The sequence below is a fragment of the Parasteatoda tepidariorum genome, chromosome 7, assembly GCF_043381705.1.
Source record: "Parasteatoda tepidariorum isolate YZ-2023 chromosome 7, CAS_Ptep_4.0, whole genome shotgun sequence".
In the NCBI taxonomy this organism is placed as follows: domain Eukaryota; kingdom Metazoa; phylum Arthropoda; class Arachnida; order Araneae; family Theridiidae; genus Parasteatoda; species Parasteatoda tepidariorum.
The window spans coordinates 50,196,563-50,216,514 of NC_092210.1; the positions used below are offsets into that span (position 1 = coordinate 50,196,563).

General features: G+C 26.9%; 1 protein-coding gene across 1 annotated transcript in view; it reads left to right on the forward strand.

Annotated features, from left to right (window-relative positions):
- Window positions 1-1,437: 1,437 nt before the first annotated feature.
- The window catches only part of LOC107453803 (kinesin-like protein KIF21A), a 70,797-nt gene continuing 52,282 nt past the window's right edge, over window positions 1,438-19,952 (forward strand). The window contains exons 1-7 of the mRNA XM_016070760.3: window positions 1,438-1,615; window positions 5,045-5,224; window positions 6,500-6,542; window positions 10,234-10,416; window positions 11,581-11,637; window positions 16,284-16,376; window positions 17,806-17,937. Coding sequence (XP_015926246.1) covers window positions 1,581-1,615; window positions 5,045-5,224; window positions 6,500-6,542; window positions 10,234-10,416; window positions 11,581-11,637; window positions 16,284-16,376; window positions 17,806-17,937 — 723 coding nt within the window. The 5' untranslated portion in view covers window positions 1,438-1,580. The remainder of the gene's footprint in view (window positions 1,616-5,044; window positions 5,225-6,499; window positions 6,543-10,233; window positions 10,417-11,580; window positions 11,638-16,283; window positions 16,377-17,805; window positions 17,938-19,952) is intronic.

Sequence of the window (19,952 nt, forward strand, 5' to 3'; positions counted from 1 at the left end):
AACTTATCTATATTAAATATCCAAAATGTTCATATCTAGAACTTAGATATGCCTGGATATCTCTATAATAACCAAATTACCACATCCCCCAGATATCCAAAAATGATATCTCAGAGATGTCTAAAATATCTAACTCATGGACTTAGATGTGTTTAGATATCTGTAAGAAGTCTGGAACATATCCGAATATCCACTGGATATTTGGATAAGTAACAGACGTGTTTGGATATCCCTGGGATAGCGGTGGCTGTGTGGGAAGGACCAATGGCGATCGAAATGGGATGCATGTGGTGCAGAGCAGAACTTTTTATTGCAACACTTAGCACATTTTCCTCATTAGCGTGTTGACAGTCATAGGAGAAAGAAGAACGTTAATTTCTGTTTTGATTTTCTAGTAAATTAAAAACTTTCATGCTAGAAAATTTTATTAAACTCGAAGCTGCATTAAACATAAATTCTAACAGAAAGCGCCGTGGAAATTTTGAAAATTAAATGCGAAAATATCATACTACATTCCCATATAGTTTGTCTAAAATAAGAACTTCTCCAGATTGTCAGGACCAGTGGAGGTAACGATGTATATGACAATTCCAAGTAGGGGTGCGGGATAATTGTTTTGGAATGATTTCGGGTTGGGTCAGCGAGAGAAAGGGAATCTCTTCGCCCTATTGTGTTAGTCCTACAGTGAAGCTACCTTCCCTAAAATGCGCCATTTTTGTTTCTATAGCAAAAGACGGCCTCAGACTTTGCGGAGGGAGGAGTTCTTAGTTTAGACAAACTATACAACTGAGGAAGCAGAAGGGGCGAGAATCAAGACAGTGAACCGGTTATGATCTATTCGAGTGTTGCGACCGCGAATGCCTGTAATTCACGCAATTGGGTATACTATAGCCTACGTCACAGATCGTGTTATTCCTACTAAATTTAACTAGTAAACAGCATTTTCTGCGAACCTGATTTCTAGCAACAAGTAAAAGCATCAAACGAAGTGTCTTGTTTATAAGTCGCTACTCGCCCGGTTGAAATTGTATTAGTCTAGTTCCTTTGGAAATAATTCATATTGTTGTTTTACCGAAGTTTATGAATTTAGTAAACATATTTAAAACTTAGTTTATTAATTAAACTAAAAGGTAAATGTTAGTCCTAGTAAGTGGAAGTAGTTGTGCTTTTTTCATATTATACCCAATTCTGAGCACCTTAAATAACTCACTAATTTTTATTCTCTGGAAGACGATCGGGAGTGATAAATCGTATATTGCGAAAACAATAATTAAAAAGCACCTAAAGTAAGAACTTTCCATGTTTGAACGTGATGAAAATGAAAACGCGCAAATGCTTTTAGTGAAAATAAGACCTTAGTTAAAGCCTTTATTTAAAGCCTATGTTTAAAGGCTATAAGCACAAATTTAATATCTTTGGATTGTTTTATTTCAAAACGAAACTAGCTCAGCAAAATACTGCTCAACTCCTGCTGTTGTCAAATGTATACAAATTTATTTTATTTTTGTTCTGATGAGTGCCTTAAATTTAAATATCCCACCTGTGCAAGAAATGTTCTGTTTCGTACCTCACTATAAAAAATGATAGATGACACAGCTGTCAAAGTAGTGGTTAGGTAATTGAAATAACTTCTTTTATGCATTTAACTTAAAATTAATTTCTTTAAAACAGTTATTAATCTGCTCCATAAAAGGTAGTAGGAATACTGTAACAATTTTTTTTATGTAGGCGGCTTTGTCTTAACTGAAAATACTTTCTTATTCAAAATTATAAATTTTATATTAATTTCAGCTCTCTAGATTGTAAAGTTTTTCATTCAGTCATAATTCGCTTTTTTAGATTTTCCTCTTTAATGGTTTTTTTTTCTTCTCCCCATTAATACATAGATTATGTGCATTGATTTGTAATTAATAATTGTTTTCTTCATATTTACGGTAATATTTAAATTTATGTAAAATATTGCGAAACAGAATGGAGAAACAAAATTAATTTTATAATCAGCTAATTATTTAAATTTTATGTAATTAGTATCTCAACTTAATAATTAGTTACTTTGCATGTTAAAAAATAAATAAGTAGGAGGCAGTTAGTAAGTTGAAATGTTTTGACTAATATTAATATTTAGGTCATTGTATTTTGTGAAATTATATTTTAATTGAGTTAGTTCAGTTTCATGGTATTAACGAAAAATATTTAATGTATTTTGTAATAGTTTTTGTTTTTAGGATATTTAGATTTCAAATAAAAATGGTTGTGTTTATTTTTTTAGATTTCAATTTAAACTTGTTTTTTCTTCTTTCAAGCTATTTCAATAATAAAGATTTTTCCCCCCGTTTTACATTATGTCAGATATTGCATTGTTTTAAACTTCTTGTCGGAAGACTGTAGGGGAAAAAAATAGTTTGTGACTATTCCTTAAGTGTATGTTTAACGATTTTTTTTTTATATTTTTAGATTTCAATTTAAACTTGTTTTTTCTTCTTTCAAGCTATTTCAATAATAAAGATTTTTCCCCCCCATTTTGCATTATGTCAGATATTGCATTGCTTTAAACTTCTTGTCGGAATACTTACGGGGAAAAAAGTAGTTTATGACTATTCCTTATGTGTATGTTTAACAGTTGTTTTTTTTTTGCTGGTAATTTCAGTTCACTTTTTTAACTTTATTATTATTATTTTTTTTTTTTTTGTTCGTGGATGGCAGACTCTACCTGCTAATAATTTTTCATGCAAGAAAGCTATGTTTTCTCCTTAAAGATCACAGATTTATTAAAGGTTGATTTTGTACATTTTTTTAATATTTCATTAAAAAAAAGCAGATTTTTAAATTCATTGATTTTTATTTGTGATAATCACTATATCACTCTTGATTTTTTTAAAAAATATTGATGGTAGTTTATTCAGATGTAACAGAAACATGTTTCCTCCAATACTAAGAAAAAAAAAGAAACTCTTTTTCAAAAAGAAATGTTAACAGGGGTCTGTCTAGGTTTTTCTGAGAAGTACCTATTTTGTGAAAATTTAGACATAATATGTGAAAAATTAAAAATGATATTAAAAAATCAACACAAAAACATTGTAAAAATATAGATTTATCGTTTCTTAAGGATACAAAAATAAAATCTTAAGAAAAAGTACTTTGTGAAACTACCGTTTTTCCTAAAGTTGAATTTGTGAAACTACCGTTTTTCCTAAAATTGAATTTGTGAAGGTACCGCTAAACGGTAGTAAATTCAACGTGGACAGACCCCTGGTTAAATAGTTTTTTAATTTAAAAATGATTTTTAATTGCAATCTGTTGTAATGTAATATTAATTTCAAGGGTTGGCTTATTAAAACTAAATTATTATTATTATTTTTTTTTAATAGGGACTGATTTTTTCCAAACTAAAGTCTTTTTATTAGGTAAATTTTTTATTTGTGTAATTTTTTTCAGTTTGAATATAGCCAAATGAAAAAAAAAGTATTTTCAAATTTTTTATAATTTTTAGTTAAATTGCTAATGGGAATTTGTGTTACTTTAAATAAGCATAAATCTGCAATTTTATTAAGGTTATGAAGAATACCTATAGAAATACTTATGAAAGAAAGATAAATTGAAATGAGCAAATTTAAAATGAAATCCTAAGGTCTCTTAAAAATGCTTAAAATAAAATAGGTCATTACTAATAGATATCTATGAAATGTTTTTTAGTTGTTTAATTACTTTTAATTTGAAGCTTAAAATATTTTTTAACGTTTCGTGTTAAGTAAATAATAAAAATACTGGTTTTAACCTTAAAAAAAAAATGATTTAAACAAAAAGAAAAATCCACTGGTTTTTGGGGTTTTTTTTTGTTTGAAAAAAAATTGTTAATTTGCTTGTTAATTTTCAAGTTATATATAATTTTTTAATAAGTGTAATTTTAAAGGTAACAATCGGGAAGAAAAATAAATTTAATGAATTTCTTAAGAAACTAAAACAACTGTATAAGGGTCCATACTTAATTTGAGGAAAAAATTTGCCTGAGTTCCCTTGACTATCCAGAGGAACAATTAAAAAAATAAAATAATGCCCACAGCTAAGACAATGCGTCTGTAAAAAATATATAAGAATAATATTAGTGGGAGAAAAAAACCAATAAAATTATAAAAGAATGAGAAATTAAAAGTCTTATGCATCAATACAAAATCATTATCATTCCTACTCACTATATGTGATTGTATTTAATATTGTGACATACAGACATAATTATACACCTGTAAATTAAACTCTTAGGTTTCAATAATTTCTAAAATTTTATTAAATTTCAATCTAAATGCTGTTTATCAATACTGCGAACTTTGAAAAAGAATTAAAAAATGTTTCACTTTACTTCAAAAAATATATCTTGATTAAATTTACAATTGTATCCTGAAAGAGTATTTATACACTCACTTAAAATTTTTTTTTTATATACAGTAGAGAACCGATTATCCGGAACGATCGGGACCATCACTATTCCGGATAACTGATTTTTCTGGTTTTCTGAATCACTACAAAAAGCCGTTTTTTCTTATTGTCAAACAACTAAATATATATATATATAATTAGAATAATTTAAAAAAACTCTTACTTCTTTCGACAGTGTAGGGAACTAATGATTATTTCTAAATTGATGGTGAACATCTTTTAAGAAAGAAAGAAGAATTTGGAAATCTTTTGAGGAAATTTTTTTTTTTTAATGGTGGGAAAATTTATTGAATTTCGTTTCGGTTATCTGGTTTTCCGGTATTCTAATTTCAGGATAAGAGGTTCTGTACTGTAATTTCAATATTGCAATAGAAATTAAAAAAATTTTTAAAAGTTATTTATATGAGCAAATAATAATAAAATCAAACATAATAAATTAACTTAAAAAATTAGCATTTATTTTAATAAATTTTTTTTTTTTTTTTTTAAGTATTCTGTAATTTTATATAAATAGTATTTCCCTTGGATTTTTCTTTCTTCAGAACTTAACTCACATGTTGTTTTCTTTTTATTTATTTATTTCTCTTTAGACTAATTTTAATTATTTGTTTAGAATACGTCCACAAATATCTCGGGATATTTTAGATTTGTGTCATGTTTGCACGAAAACTATTCCACATGAGCCTCAAATTTGGATTGGAAATGATAAGTCCTATACCTTTGATCATGTATATGACATGCCAACACCTCAAGATGAAATATTTGACTCTGTTGTCAAGGAACTTGTTGACGGGTAAACATAAGGCTTTTCTTATCATGTTTGTATTGTTCTGTCTGAGATTAGAGGTTGGTAAACAATTACATGATTGTTTTTGTAATTATTTATAATTATTGGCTTTTACTTTTAGGCTAATGATTTTTATAGTTAGCAGAGTAAATTTCTTGGCATTTTAATCTTTTTCCAAGTAATTATTTTACTACAGAATTTGTAATGCTATTTCCTCTAGCACCAAGTTCTCATTAGAATTAACAGCCAAAAAAATATTTTTGAGTAAATAAAAAATAAACTCAAATGAATAAAACACCAAAATGCTTACGACACCAACAGTTTAATAAAAGCTTTTCAGAAAGTCAAGGCAGAAATCTGTCGTGGCAGTTCTTTTTTTATATTTATTTTGATTTCATTACATAATTAAATAATTATTTTTTGGCAAACAAATTCACATATATTCACATACATGGAGTTTTACATTTAGCTTTCTTTGTGTTTCTCATTGCAAATAATTTCTTAAAGTTAGTTTTAAATTCTTAATTGTATGAATTTATAATTATATTGAATATTTTGTGAAAACTTTCTATGTAATTCTTAACTCTAATTTTCAGTATCCCGTAACTAATATTAAGTTAAGTGACTTCCAGATATCGGATGTCAGCATGAGCTTTATTCTTAATTTCTTTGTTTTGTTCAAAATACTGCATTAGTTGAAAAATGGTTCTTAGCTTGTGGTCAACCAAAGGAGTTTTAATTACTGAAACAAAATTCGGTTCACCTTTAAAAAACTTTATATTTGAAAATGAATTGGATGACCTATAATTTGAATAAGAAATATACTAAAATAAAAATTGGAACTCTGTGTATTTTGTTTCATAATCATTGCAAAATGGTAAAAACACAGGTTGAAATTTTAAAAATTTTCAGAGAGTTTATAACACACAAATTAAATGAATATCAACTAAAATTATCTGCAAATTAATGTTATGAATGTACCAAAAAGTATCTGCGAAAGTGTACTGTTTAAAAAAAAAAAATTCCTTGAAATAAAGGATAGTTTGTCAGATGCTGGAATTAAAGTATTTGTTCCAAAACTGCTATTTTAGTTTTTTAAATTTTCCAAACGGCTCATGAACATTTAGATATCTTTTTGAAATTTGTGTTTTAGAAAAATATTTATTTGAATTTAAAGTACAAATTGTATAATTAATAAAGAAACATAATGGCTGTTTCATATTAAACTGCATACTATTATTTTCTGATGACTTAAATTATTACTATTCTTTTTTTTATTAGCTGTTTTGATGGTTACAATGCTACAGTTTTGGCATACGGACAGGTAAGTGTTTTCAGCATTCTATTATTGATTACTGCTGACCAGTCTCGATTTATTGTCCCCCCATCTTTCGTTTTCTCGAATGTATCATCTTGTTTTAATGATTCCATAACAAATGCTGTTCTTCTTGTGTTAATAATACTAATTTTGACCGGTTTTGTAACTAGCAGATTTCCAAGTTTATCGTTCAATAATTCTACTGCCATTTAAAAAAAAAAAAAAAAGAAGACGAGAAGTTATATTGTAAAAAAACAATTACTCTTGATGTTAATGATGAAGCAGAAAATAGGATTTTCGAACATTTTGGAAAAAATTCTTCAACCTTCATGTTTGATGTGTATGCGTCAGTAGATGAAAATATTGAAACTTGTGTTGTTTTCAGCTCAGAATAAAATGGTTGCAGAAGCTGAAAAAGTGTAAAATAATACTGGGAGGTTTCTGCTATCGGGCTCATTATAGAGTACATAGTTTCTAATCATCTTTATACAGTGGAATCCTGATTTTATGTTAAAAGATACATGCAGAGCCTGACTATGGCAGGGGCATGTGGGGCAGTTGCCCCAAGCCCCCATATTAGGGGGAGCCTCCGAATACAATAAAGAATTTATTTTATGTTTAATTCTTTATTATACTTTTTTGAACAAAATATCAGTACAGTGTAAAATTCATAAGCTTTATGTTAGCTTCTTCATTAATCTATCATATGGTCGCAAGAAATCTATATTTTGTAAATCCATGGCTTTTTAGGGTGGAATTCAGCTAAATTTTTGCAATTACGATGAACAAATTTGGCCAATGAAAAGCCTGTATTTTTATACATCCCTAAATTTATATACCTTCATAAAGTTTGGTTCTTCATTACTGAATTAGTGAAGCAGAGAGGGCCCCAAAAGAAGTTTTTGCCCCGGGACCTGAACGTATGAAGCGAGTTGAACTACTCGAAAACTCTTACGCAATGCACGACTAGAAAAATGTGTAATGTTTACCTATTTTGTGTAATCTATTATGTGTAATCTTAACCTATTTTTAGATATATCCCCCTCAATATTTACTATTGTTTGCAAAACAAGAGTTTTTATGCTTTTAAACGATTGATCAAGTATGGGTACATCCGGTGATATTTTTTGCTCATCTTCTTTGTTTTCATCACTGTCATCAGGAACAGGCATTAAATCATATGTCGAAGGAATTGAAAAATTTTCAGTCTGTATTCACATCATCAATTTCAGTAGATCTTCAAACATGATATTTTATTCCGAAAGACGTATTTTCCTGTTGCATATTGAGAAGCATTTAACCCAATTTTAACGCATTTTAGTCAATACCTTCAAAATCAAAATCAGTTCTCCGAGAATATTTATTTTTGCTTTAGAAGCATCTTGCAGATCAGCTGAATCAAGAAAAAGAAATGATTACCTTACTAACCTTACTAGCTGTTTAGTGTAACATTTTATAAATGATTGAATAAATGCTATAAATGATTGGATAATTTCGGTAGCGCTTCGCTCTGTCGTGCCACAGGTCCCAGGTTCGATCCTTGGGCCGGGCAAGGTTGACTCAGCCTTTCATCCCTTCAGTGGGTCGATAAATGAGTACCAAGCATGCTTGGGAACTAAACCAGGGGTCTGTCTAGGTTTTTCTGAAAGGTACCTATTTTGTGAAAATTTAGACATAATTTGTGAAAAATTAAGAATTATATTGCAAAATCAATACAAAAACATGGTAAAAATATAGATTTATCGTTTCTTAAAGGATACAAAAATAAAATTTTAAGAAAAAGTATTTTGTGATACTACCGTTTTTTCTAAAGTTGAATTTGTGAAACTACCGTTTCACCTAAAATTGAATTTTTGAAGGTACAGCTAAACGGTAGTAAATTCGGCCTGGACAGACCCCTGTAAACACTGGGGGTTCCGCGTTCGGCTGACCACCTGACCGGAATATCTGCTCCTGCACCCCAGAGCCCAAGGTCAAGAAAACTGAGATGGGCACAGTAGGCCTTTGGACCTCTATGGGCTGTCGCGCCACTGAGTTTTAAGATTGGATAATTTCAAGATTCAAAGGTTAAAGTTTGCTGGAAAAATTTCCACTCTCTAATTTTAAAATTTAAGCTCCAGTACTTTCTTTAACCACTGTCCACTCCTCATCCCTTCTGATTTTGATGACTAATGGGGGAACTCCCCTCTCACAGACAAAAAGATAAGATAGAATCGAAAGTGTGCCAGAAAAGCTACAAACAGCTAATAAACAAGTCTCGTTAGAAAAATAAAATAAAAAAAGAAAAAATTTATGCGAAAATAATGCATAAACTTGATTTGTTAGAAAAACGTACGATGCAGGATTTTCTAAAAAAAAAAGGGTAATGTAAAATCTCCTATACATAATCACTATAGGCAATTTTTATGAAAATTATCTTTAACAGTACACCAGAAAATTATGTAGGAAGCGGGATAATGCACGAAATAGACAACATAAAACCAGAGTTCTACTGTATAATGTTTGATGGTTCAAAAGTTATATTGCCTGATACGCAAAATATTTCAATTTAACTTATATTTTTTATCTTTTCATGCCTGGTTGGGTATGTAAATATTTAAACAGAAGTACACACATAATAAAGCTTAATTAGTAAAATTAGGACTTATAATTTATTTATTTTTATCATGCCTTAACTTTGTATTTTTAAGTTTTAATCTTATTTAAGCATAGTTTTAGATTAATTTTCAAATTGAGATGATCGTTCATTATGTTATCATTAAAACATTATCAAAATGTTCTTACATAAAATTATAATAACTGTATATTTTATTAATAAAATGATATTAATTTTAAAAAAAAATTGTAACTGTCTCATAATTGTCTTTTTTTATGTCACATAAACAGATATGCATAATATATACCAACGCTCGAAAAATTTGACATTATCACAAAAATTTTTATAACATTACTCAAAACTAAAAGAAAAGGAATAAGCCTTCAAAATTGTATTTGACTTTCAGACATAGACAATTGAACAGACAGCAGTGATTTCTACAAAAATATTTATTAAATGCTTGCATTGAAATGTTTTTGAATGATTTAGGTTTTAGATGCACAAGGAAAGCCAAGTAAGACATGAAATAGAGTAAGTCAACTAGGTTTATAACATCAAAAAGCTGCTAAATTTAAAGAAATATATGTTGATATGTACAATAATCAATATAGAGTTTTAAAGCAATTAAAAACTTAGTGATTTTCGAATAAATTTCATCAAAAATAGATCGTGACGAAATGGCTGAAATTTACTACACATGTCAATAAATCGCTTGTAGAAGGTATTTTAATTAAGAGTTTTGTTTGCAGAAAGTTTTTATTTTCATCTTAGTCCGTACATGAGTGAAATCTGTGTAAATTTATTTACTTAATTTTAGTTTTAAAATATGATAATAATTCAAAAAATGCTTCTGGGTTATTTTTTAAAATTCATAAGTAATGAATTGAGACATTTTGAATGGAAGCACATTGTGAAATTGTATTTTAATGTTATATTTTCTTGATATTGATTATATATATTGATATAAATATTATATTGATATAAATATATATAGATTATTATACTGATATAAATAATGACTAAACTTTGTGTTAAATTTGTACTTTTAGTAACTTTGATTTTTTTTTATTTGAATTTTTTTTAATAATTTCTTTCTAACAGACAGGATCTGGAAAAACATATACTATGGGTACTGGTTTTGACAACAGCTTTAATCTCGATGAAAGAGGCATTATTCCGCGAGCTGTTGAGCACTTATTTAAGACAATCAGTGATATACAAGAAAAGGAAAAAGAAAAAGGATGCACACCACCTGAATTCAATGTTCATGCACAGTTTATGGAAGTTAGTATAAAACGACAACTTTTCATCAAAGATAATTTTTTTCTCCCAAATATATACCATATATTTTTTCAATAAAAATATTCAGTCATTTTTTTTTAATATAATTTTTTATGCAATTTTTTTATAAATTTTTTTTCTAGGAATTGTTATTTTACTCTTATCTGTGTAATTTTTTTTTATTATCAAGTTTTGGAAAATATCACATTATTTTATCGACATTAAAATGTTATTAATGTAAAAAACTTCATAAACATCAATTCTTAAACTTTTGCATTAACTACCGTATATACACATCACTTAACATTTCTTGTACATCATTATTTTTTATTTTTATTTTATATTTTTATAAATTTAATCTTTCAGTTTGCCTTCTTATAAGTGTCATGTAATAATTAATAATAATAATAATTAATAATAATAATAATAATAATTAATAATAATAATAATAATAATTAATAATAATAGTAATTAATAATAATAATAATTAATAATAATAATAATTAATAATAATAATAATTAATAATAATTAATAATAATAATAATTAATAATAATAATCTAAGTAATAATTAATAATTAGAGCAATTAATGTATTTAAGGTAAAATATTTTATTTTTTCTTTTGTAATCTATATTTTTCATTCTAATATTTTACTATTAATTATTAACTTTATTATAATATTTTTCCCTTGTCAAACAAATGAATCTCTGCAAAAAATTGACATTTTAGAAAGAAGTTTGTTAAAATGTATAAAAGCTTAATAATTCTACACTCTACTGAAACAAATTAGCAGATAAATGTTTGTTCTCAAAATGTTCTTAGTATGGAAATTTGCTATATTGTATTTTGATGCTCAAAATTGACTTACTCGAGCAGATTCATTCACAGAAAATACTATATATTGTTTTCTTTCTTATATATCAGCAAATCAAATTCTTCATTAAGAGAAGTGTAGGCAAAAAACCAGTGTAAGGTAGTGGTGTAGATAAAATCTGGATCTGATTTGTGAATTTAGTAATGTTAATTATATTTTTCTTAATATTAACTATTCAGTGTATAAATATAAATTATTTTTCTCAGTAATGAGAAAAATAATCTATATTAATATTTGATGTATTTGTTTAAGAAATAAAAATAAATTTCAAATCTTTGAAAAATTTTTTTAGCTGTACAATGAAGAAGTTATTGATCTATTAGATACTGCTAGAGAATTGGATAATAAAGTACGTATTCTGATCTGTTTGATTTGTTTCAATTTGTTAATTATTATCATTAATTTTATTTTTTAGTGAAGTATTTTTTTAAAACTAATTTTTGTATCTTTTATTTCTTATTTCATGAGTTAATTCAAACACCAATAAAACTTGACAAATTTCAGTTAATCATTAAATAAAGATGTGGCAGCATTTGAGGTGCTTCTTTATTAAAAAAAAAAAAAAAAATATTCAAAAGTACTAAGTGTTGACGATGGTGTTGGTACAAATCAAAAAAGATGAAAGCACTAACTGTAAATTAAAATAAATTTCCAAATTTTCTTTTAAACATGAATTAATTTTCCTTTTAGTTCTATTTTCCATTCTTAGTATATGTCGCAGTATTATCCAAAAAATTTATTTTACAGAATAATTTCATTCATTTAAATTTAAAATGAAAAAAATTTAAAAGCAATTTAATTTGTGCTGAATCATTATTGAACTAAACATGCTCCAAGGACAGAATTACAAATGTTTTGTGGGTTTTGTCAAAAATAAGCAACTCTCACTGGTTTAACTATTACAATTTTTTAAAAAGGAGAAATAATTTTATATTGCAAAATAAAATTGAAAAATAGTTAAATATCAAATTATATTTAAATAACAAATTATAGTTAAATAACAAATTATAGTTAAATAACAAATTATAGTTAAATATCAAATTATGTTTCAATATTTACATAATGAAATAAAAAACAATTATTAACAATGTATAAAATTATCGTATAATCATTCTGCAAGGGCAATAAAATAAATTATTCTACAACTTATGTTTCAGCTTAGATCACTTTCTGCTTAAAGGAATACATCATACTTATTTGTTTTTCCCTGTGTCATTAAATGTTTCTGATTTTTTTGTTGTTGTTTCTAAATAGTTGGTTGTGTTCTTCCAAAGCTAAGCTGTTAATCATAATGTTTTCATAAAAATTTAGATATTAAGGGTTTAACTTTTTCATTCTTTGCGGCATTATAGCTCATTATATTTCATCAGTGATGCAGCACACTTTGAATTGACCTTATTGAGGGTTTTTTTGTTATCACCTCAAGTCACCTAAGTGGTTGACCTTCAAGGTTGGCATGGTTTAAGCCAGTTGGTTTAAATTGTGGTTTAAGCCATGTTTTTTTCTCCAAAAAACTGGTTGATTTTTGGGAAAAAACCAAGAAATATTTTTTGGTTTTTTGCCAACCCTGCCTCTAATACTATTAGCTGACACAGAATTTGTGAACTTGACTTTTTATTGAGTGCCATTTCATTTTGTCTAAATAGTTGTCCTAACCATCATATTCTGTAGCTTTTTATGATATCCATAATATCAGTTTGACTATATAACCAGTAAATTTTATAACTGAACTTTGAGTAGTAGTCAATTCTCACAAATTCCGCCAAATATTTTTAAAGAGTATTTTTACTTACTCTTAAACTCTTATTTAAGAACTTATGTCTTCACATGTTAGAAACATAATTTTGGGATCAAGGAGTGGTGTGTAAATATTAAGGAAATGAAATTGAAAGTTTTTAACTTTTCAAGTATTGAACCACTGGGTAAAATAGTATAGAAATTTTCCTGCTAGGCATTATTTTCCCATTTAATAATACGGAAAAACTGGTTTTTTATTGCAGAAAAGCCTGCATCTAAAAGTTTGAAATAAGCTGTAACTAAATGGTTAAAAAACTAACTGGAATATGCTTATTATTTTTTTTAGTTTTGGAAAGCTTATAATTCAGATTTGATTTATGGGTCAAAGTTTGGATCTGTTCAGCCTGGCAGCAGAAACCTTGCCACAGGGCGATGAACACAGCTAATTATTGTTTTGATTGCAGATTAGTTTTAACGTTAAATAATAGTTTTTTTTTCTTCAAGAAATTCCTTGTCTAAAATGTTTCAAGATACAAAATTTGAATTTTACCTAAAAAGGTGGCTGTGTATATATTTATGTGCTCTTGTTCACGTGAATAAAAAAAAACATGATATGATACAAATTTAGTTTTCATACTTAATAAACTCCAGCAGTACCAAAACAAGTTTAACTTTTAGCAATAGTAGTTGAACAAAGAGTTTTTCTATTCTCAGAAAAAGTCTACTAATACTGTGTTAAATAAAATGAACAGCATATAGCATCATAAATAAATTATTTGATTTGATTTATCGGTAGATTTCTTTCTATTAAAGTCAAAAATTCTTGGAATTAGATGTTTTCATGATATTTTGGTTTTTAATTGATTTTTTTGATATACGTTGATTTTTTAAATTTTTAGTTTAGTGAATAAATTTTAAGATATCTTTAGGCATTTTAATTACTTTAAATTACAATTAAATCTCCAAGTGTTATTAAATTGAATTTTTGATGCGAAAAAGAAGAAAACTTACACATTATATACAGTAAAACTTATACAGTACAGATCCTCTTATCCGGAAATCAGAAAACCGGAACGAAATTCGATAAATTTTCCTGCCATTTTTAAAAAAAATTTTTTTTTTCCTCATAAGATTTTAGGATTTTTCTTTATTTTTTAAAAGATGTTTACCTTACCATCATTTTAGAAATAATCATTAGTGTATTACTTTATCGCTTTTTCTTCTTTTAAGATTATTTCTCAAATTTTTTTTTTTTAGTTTGGTTTGACAATAAAAAAACGGCTTTTTGTAGCGATTCAGAAAACCGGAAAAATCAGTTATCCGGAATAGCGATGGTCCCGATCGTTCCGTATAATCGGTTCCCTACTGTACTAAAATGATAATGCTACAATAAATTTGTATTAATCATAATAATAGCTATTTAAATTAAGACAACGCGTAAAAGGTGCAAATAATGTCACACGATGAGGCATCATCCTAAATGTCAGAACATCAACACAGAAGAAATTTCAAACAATTTGCAACAAGGAAGAAAAGATTGACCAATAGGGTGCAGAAATAAGATAAAACAAGATGGTCAAAAACTGTTGGTAGATAAGAAGAAAGGCGTACCAGTGTGGTGTAAAAATCCTAAATGTAGAAAATAAAGTAAAATAAATTTCTAAACATTTGGGGGAAAATGAAATATTAGAAAAAAGTCTGCTAAATCACTAAACTTTTACTGGAGAATCATTAATATAGTAAAAGCTTACTAAATCATTTAAAATTTTTGAAATGTAGTATGATTCGCAGAAATATAAGTCAAAATCTGAGGAGAGATGTTTAATGATTATAACAGAAAACTCAAACTTATGACTAGGAGTAGAGAGCAGTGTGTGGCACTTGGTATCTTGATTTTGAACATTTCTTTCCTCTGTTTTAAATAAAAGATTAAGGATGCATTTGGCTTCTTTAATTGGTTTTACAAGACCAGGGCTGATTGTGCTCCGGAAAAAATCCGGATTTCCGGATTTTTCTCTAACAGTGATTCGGAAGTTTCCGGAGATTGAAGGTCCAAACGTTTAAAAAAATCATTGATCACAGAAGTTTCCGGAAATTGAATTTTCAACGGTAGAACTTAAAAACACAATTTATTCGATTTGTTTGTAAGGGAGAGCCAGAGAGATACTTTATAAGCTTACATTCATGATTAATATTCATGTTTTATCAGTAAATAGTTGTTCTAATCATAAACTCAAGAAAGAAAGACATATTTGTAAATTTTAATTACTTCTCCAGGTTATCATAGGTATGTGTAAAATTTTAAATATATTTTAAATAAACTAAGAAATATTGAGAAAAATTAAAAATACCTGGTTTAAATTTTTTTCTAATTTTTGAATTTAAACTTTTTTTTTTTTAACTCAAGAAATTTTCCGGAATTTTGACTTGGGCTCACAATCACCCCTGCAAGACTACAATAGCAAAAAGTTTTTCTTTGTAATTCCTTGTAATTATTATTTTTTTAAATTCTTCTACATCTATGTATTTCTCTCTTTCATTCTGTCTTTTGACAAGAATATGTTCATTTTAGTACTGAAATGGTCATATGCATAACATTTTTTATATTATTTATAACTTTGTTTACACTCCACTTAAAATTAACATCTCTTTATTTGAATTGTAATAGCGTTGAAATCATTGGCTCAAATCATTATTGAAAACTAGATGTAAAATCGATCAGAAATTAGGTAACACTAGCGCTATCTTAAGAATTACTTGTAACTTGTATTGATTAAGAAACTCTTGGGCCTCTATGAGGAAAAGTAATAGATTCTAATGGTAAATAGATGGACAGTAGAGGAAATAAATGAATAGAAAACGAATGTTTGAATAATATTTTTCAAAATTTATTAAATCACTTTTTGACTGAGAAATCTATTGCTTTAATAGTCTGCTCACTAGAGACTTTAATCATTAGAGGAAAAAAATGTATTCTGTCATTAATTGTTCCAAACTATTATTTTGATCAAATTGAGTGCACATGCATACATTCAGAAATAAGTGATTTTTTGTTATATGTGTGGCAATATGTTGGGAAAAAAAATATTTATTATTAAGCTTTTATATTTATTTAGTATTTTAGAGTATTTAAATTCCCTATATTCTCCTGCTTTAATTATTAATTATATGACTTTCTGTTTTTGATTAATTAAAATAAAAATCATATTATATTATGAGTCATAGTATGTTTTTTTGTGAATATTTTTATTCCTTTAGACGAAAAGAACTCATGTTCGTATACATGAAGATGCTGATGGCAAAATTTATACCCATGGTGTAATTGCTCAGTGTGTTACAAATGTACAAGAGGTAAGTTAATTTATAAATTCATACCAATTTTTTTACTTACCGATTCAGTTGAATTAAGGACCCTTACCAATTGAGGACCCAAAGTTTTTAAAAACATAAGCTTTTGCAAATATTAAATTGTTTTGTTTATATTTCCATTCATCATTTTTAATTGATAAATTTATATATAATTATTACAAAATATATGTTCATGCATTATGTTGTCATTTATTTTTATAAGTTCTTAATAGCGTGCTATTTTTATGTTATCCAACTGATACTGTTTAATCAGAAACAATATTAACAATTATTTAAAAGGTTTTTTATTTGTATCTGTAAAAACCCAAAATAATAAAAAATGTTTTTTTTTTTAAACTTTTTGTATCATCTTGATAATACAAAAATTAATTTAAAGCTTTCTGAGTGAGAGTTTTTCTTTGTTTAATAAATATTTCAGAAAGCATTTGTACCAAAACTCTTTTTGGGATTTAAAATTAAAATAACTATAAAATATAATAAAATATTTGAATTAAAAATAAAAATAATGGTTATAAAAGTATTGGTGTGTTATTTTCATACATTTAAGTGTAAAGTTATTTTTTAGAATGAGTTGAAAAACATCACATCATCATTATATGATATTAAATATTAAACTTTATTCATTTGATTCCTTTCAATTGTAATGATAGAAAAGTATACAAAAATTTAATTTTAACTTCATTTTACTTTGTGTAAATTTTTAAGATTTTTGTAGTTGTTAAAATTTTTGTATATTAGAATCTAGAAGATTTAAATGTCTTAAAGATTCACCTGTATTGTTAGTGCTATGCTAGTTTTTTTCTAAGAAGAACAATATGTTTCCCAGAACATGTCATAACTTTATTTTTGCATCCAATTGATGATTTTTAGTGCATTTGACGCAATATAGAGCATTAGCAGAGTCACTGTTTAGAGAATGTAATATAATAATGCAACAAAATTATTAGTGTTGTTTATGCAGCTGATTAAAAAATTTAAAAATGAGAAAGGTGATTTAGGTCAAATAATCTTGTAATTTTAATCCTTTAAAAACAGATATTAAATAATCAAGATGGAAGCTAATAAACCTTTAAATTTTTTTCAATTGACAATGTATAATTGATTATATTCAATTTGAAAAGTTTTAACATCTTTTAGTGAGAAAAAATTAAAATACCCATGGTTAAAATATAAATGTTTATAAATTCAAACTAAAATATATCTGAGGTTTGATTAAATTTATTTAAGCTTTAAGATGAAAAATGTGATCACTAAATGTCAAGAAATCGTTGAGAATAAAATTTATCAGATCATTAACTGAAAAGTTTGTTAAATTATTTATTATTAAAGAAACTTTACTTTCTAGTTTTAACTATTATAATAAATATAAGTCTTCATGAGGTGTTTTATTTAAGTTACTTACCTATTTCAGGCTCTACATTGTCTAAAAATTGGTTCATTATCCAGAACAACTGCAAGTACAGGCATGAACACTCAGTCTTCCAGGTCACATGCTATATTTACTCTTCACATTAAACAACAGAGAATGACTAAATCTGGCAGGGTAAGTTGAATTTATTAATTCAAAGTAAAATTGGTGTTGTAAAATATAGTTGTAGTAGTATAATATATAGTTGTCGTAATCATTGGTGTTCTATATTACTAATTTTCTTAGTAACTAATTTTATAGTATAACTAATGATAATTTTATAGTATAACTAATTTTCTTAGTTATAAGTAGGTTTATCCTATCCTTAGATGCAATATTAATCCTACGAGTGATATGCATTCTGAGCAAAATTGTAAAGAAGTTTCCTTGCTTCATACATCTTTTTAACCGTACAAAAAACAGTTTTTTATTGTAGGAAATCCACCAACTTTAAGTTTGGTTAAAGCTGGAACTAAGACTCTGGTTATAAAATTTGTTAGAAAGTGAGAAAACTATTTACAGTAATTTCGCAGGGAATAGCCACCCTGGTATATATGCTGCACTTGTAAAATTTGATAAAGAGTGAAAACTTTTTCATCATAAAGGCCACACCATCATATTTGATGGTGCGGCTTACAAAATATGATCTCCCACAAAATTTTACTGCCTGAACAATTGCAAACACATCTCTTTCAAATAACAAGTTCAATACAAAATTAATGACTAAAAGTTTAAAAATCATTGAAATAATTATTAAATATACGATAAATTAATATATGCAATCTTACTTAAGATCAGAAATTATGTATTTCGATAATTTTCATCATAACTTTTCAAATGTATGCAAAATTGTGCTGTGTACAATTATGCACAACTCAAATGCAACATGATCGCAAGCACATTACATTAATAAATCAGGGATGAGATTTTTCCGCTTTTTAGCGGATTTCCGCTTTTTTCACTTTTATCTCTTAAATTTCAGCTTTTTTTTATCAAAAATTCAGATTTTCAAAAAATTTCATTTTTCTTTTATAAGTATTCCGCTTTTTCAGAATATTCACCGATTTTCAAAGAGAAACAGAAAATTCAAACTACATAGCTACCAATCCTTTCTCATTTTTACTCTAATTTTACCTATTTTTTCCCCTTTTACACGCAGCAGATAAGATTTTCCGAATTTTTTACCCGCCCTCCAGATAGATCCGATTTTGGTAGTTCAAACGACGCTGCTTCTGACTAGCCTTTTAGAGGTCCCAAGCCTGGAATCTGCTAATATCTCGATTCTTATTCACACAATTTTAATATCAAATATAGCTTTTCATATTTGCGTGTTGCGATTCTTATTCACGCGATTTGAATATTGTACGTTGCGATTCTCGTTTACGAGATTTGAAAATCCGATATTGTGATTCGTATTTGCGTCTTCTTAAAAACCTATGTAGTGATTCGTATTCACGCAAGTTTAAAATTCAATGTGTTGATTTGCATATGTGGTTTATAATATTAAACATTGATTTTCGTATTTATACGTGATTTTAAAATAAGGCATTGGGATTCGCATTCTAAAAGTTATGCATCGTAATTCTTATTTATGCAATCTAAAAATTACGCATCATGATTCGTATTTACGCGATCTAAAAATTATGAATCGTGATTTGTATTTACCCGTTTTAAAAGTTCTATATCCCAGTTTGTATTTTCTCATTTTAAAAAACGTATATCTAGTTTCATATTCATGTGATTTCGAAATCCATAATTGTTATTCATATTCACTCAATTTTAAGAACAACTATCGCGATTCTTGTAAGAAGTAAATTTTTTTAAAAATTAGTTACTGTAAAGGTGACTGTTTTTCTAACGACGATTATTAGTATATGTAAGTGTTACAACATCAGAGAAACTGGAAGGGAATATATTCGAAACTTACATTCTATGCTTGCTAAGAAGAAAAAATAGGATTTGTCACAAGATGTTTGAAGATGGACTAACGACTAAATATAGCAAACATAAAAGATATAGCAAACAAAAGCAATCACTTGAAAAGGGATTTAATTAAAAAAAAATTTGGGGGAAAAAGAGTTAATTTACTCATCATCAAAATTTTATTTATAATTGCTGTTATTTATGCTATAAAATGCAAAATTCTTATC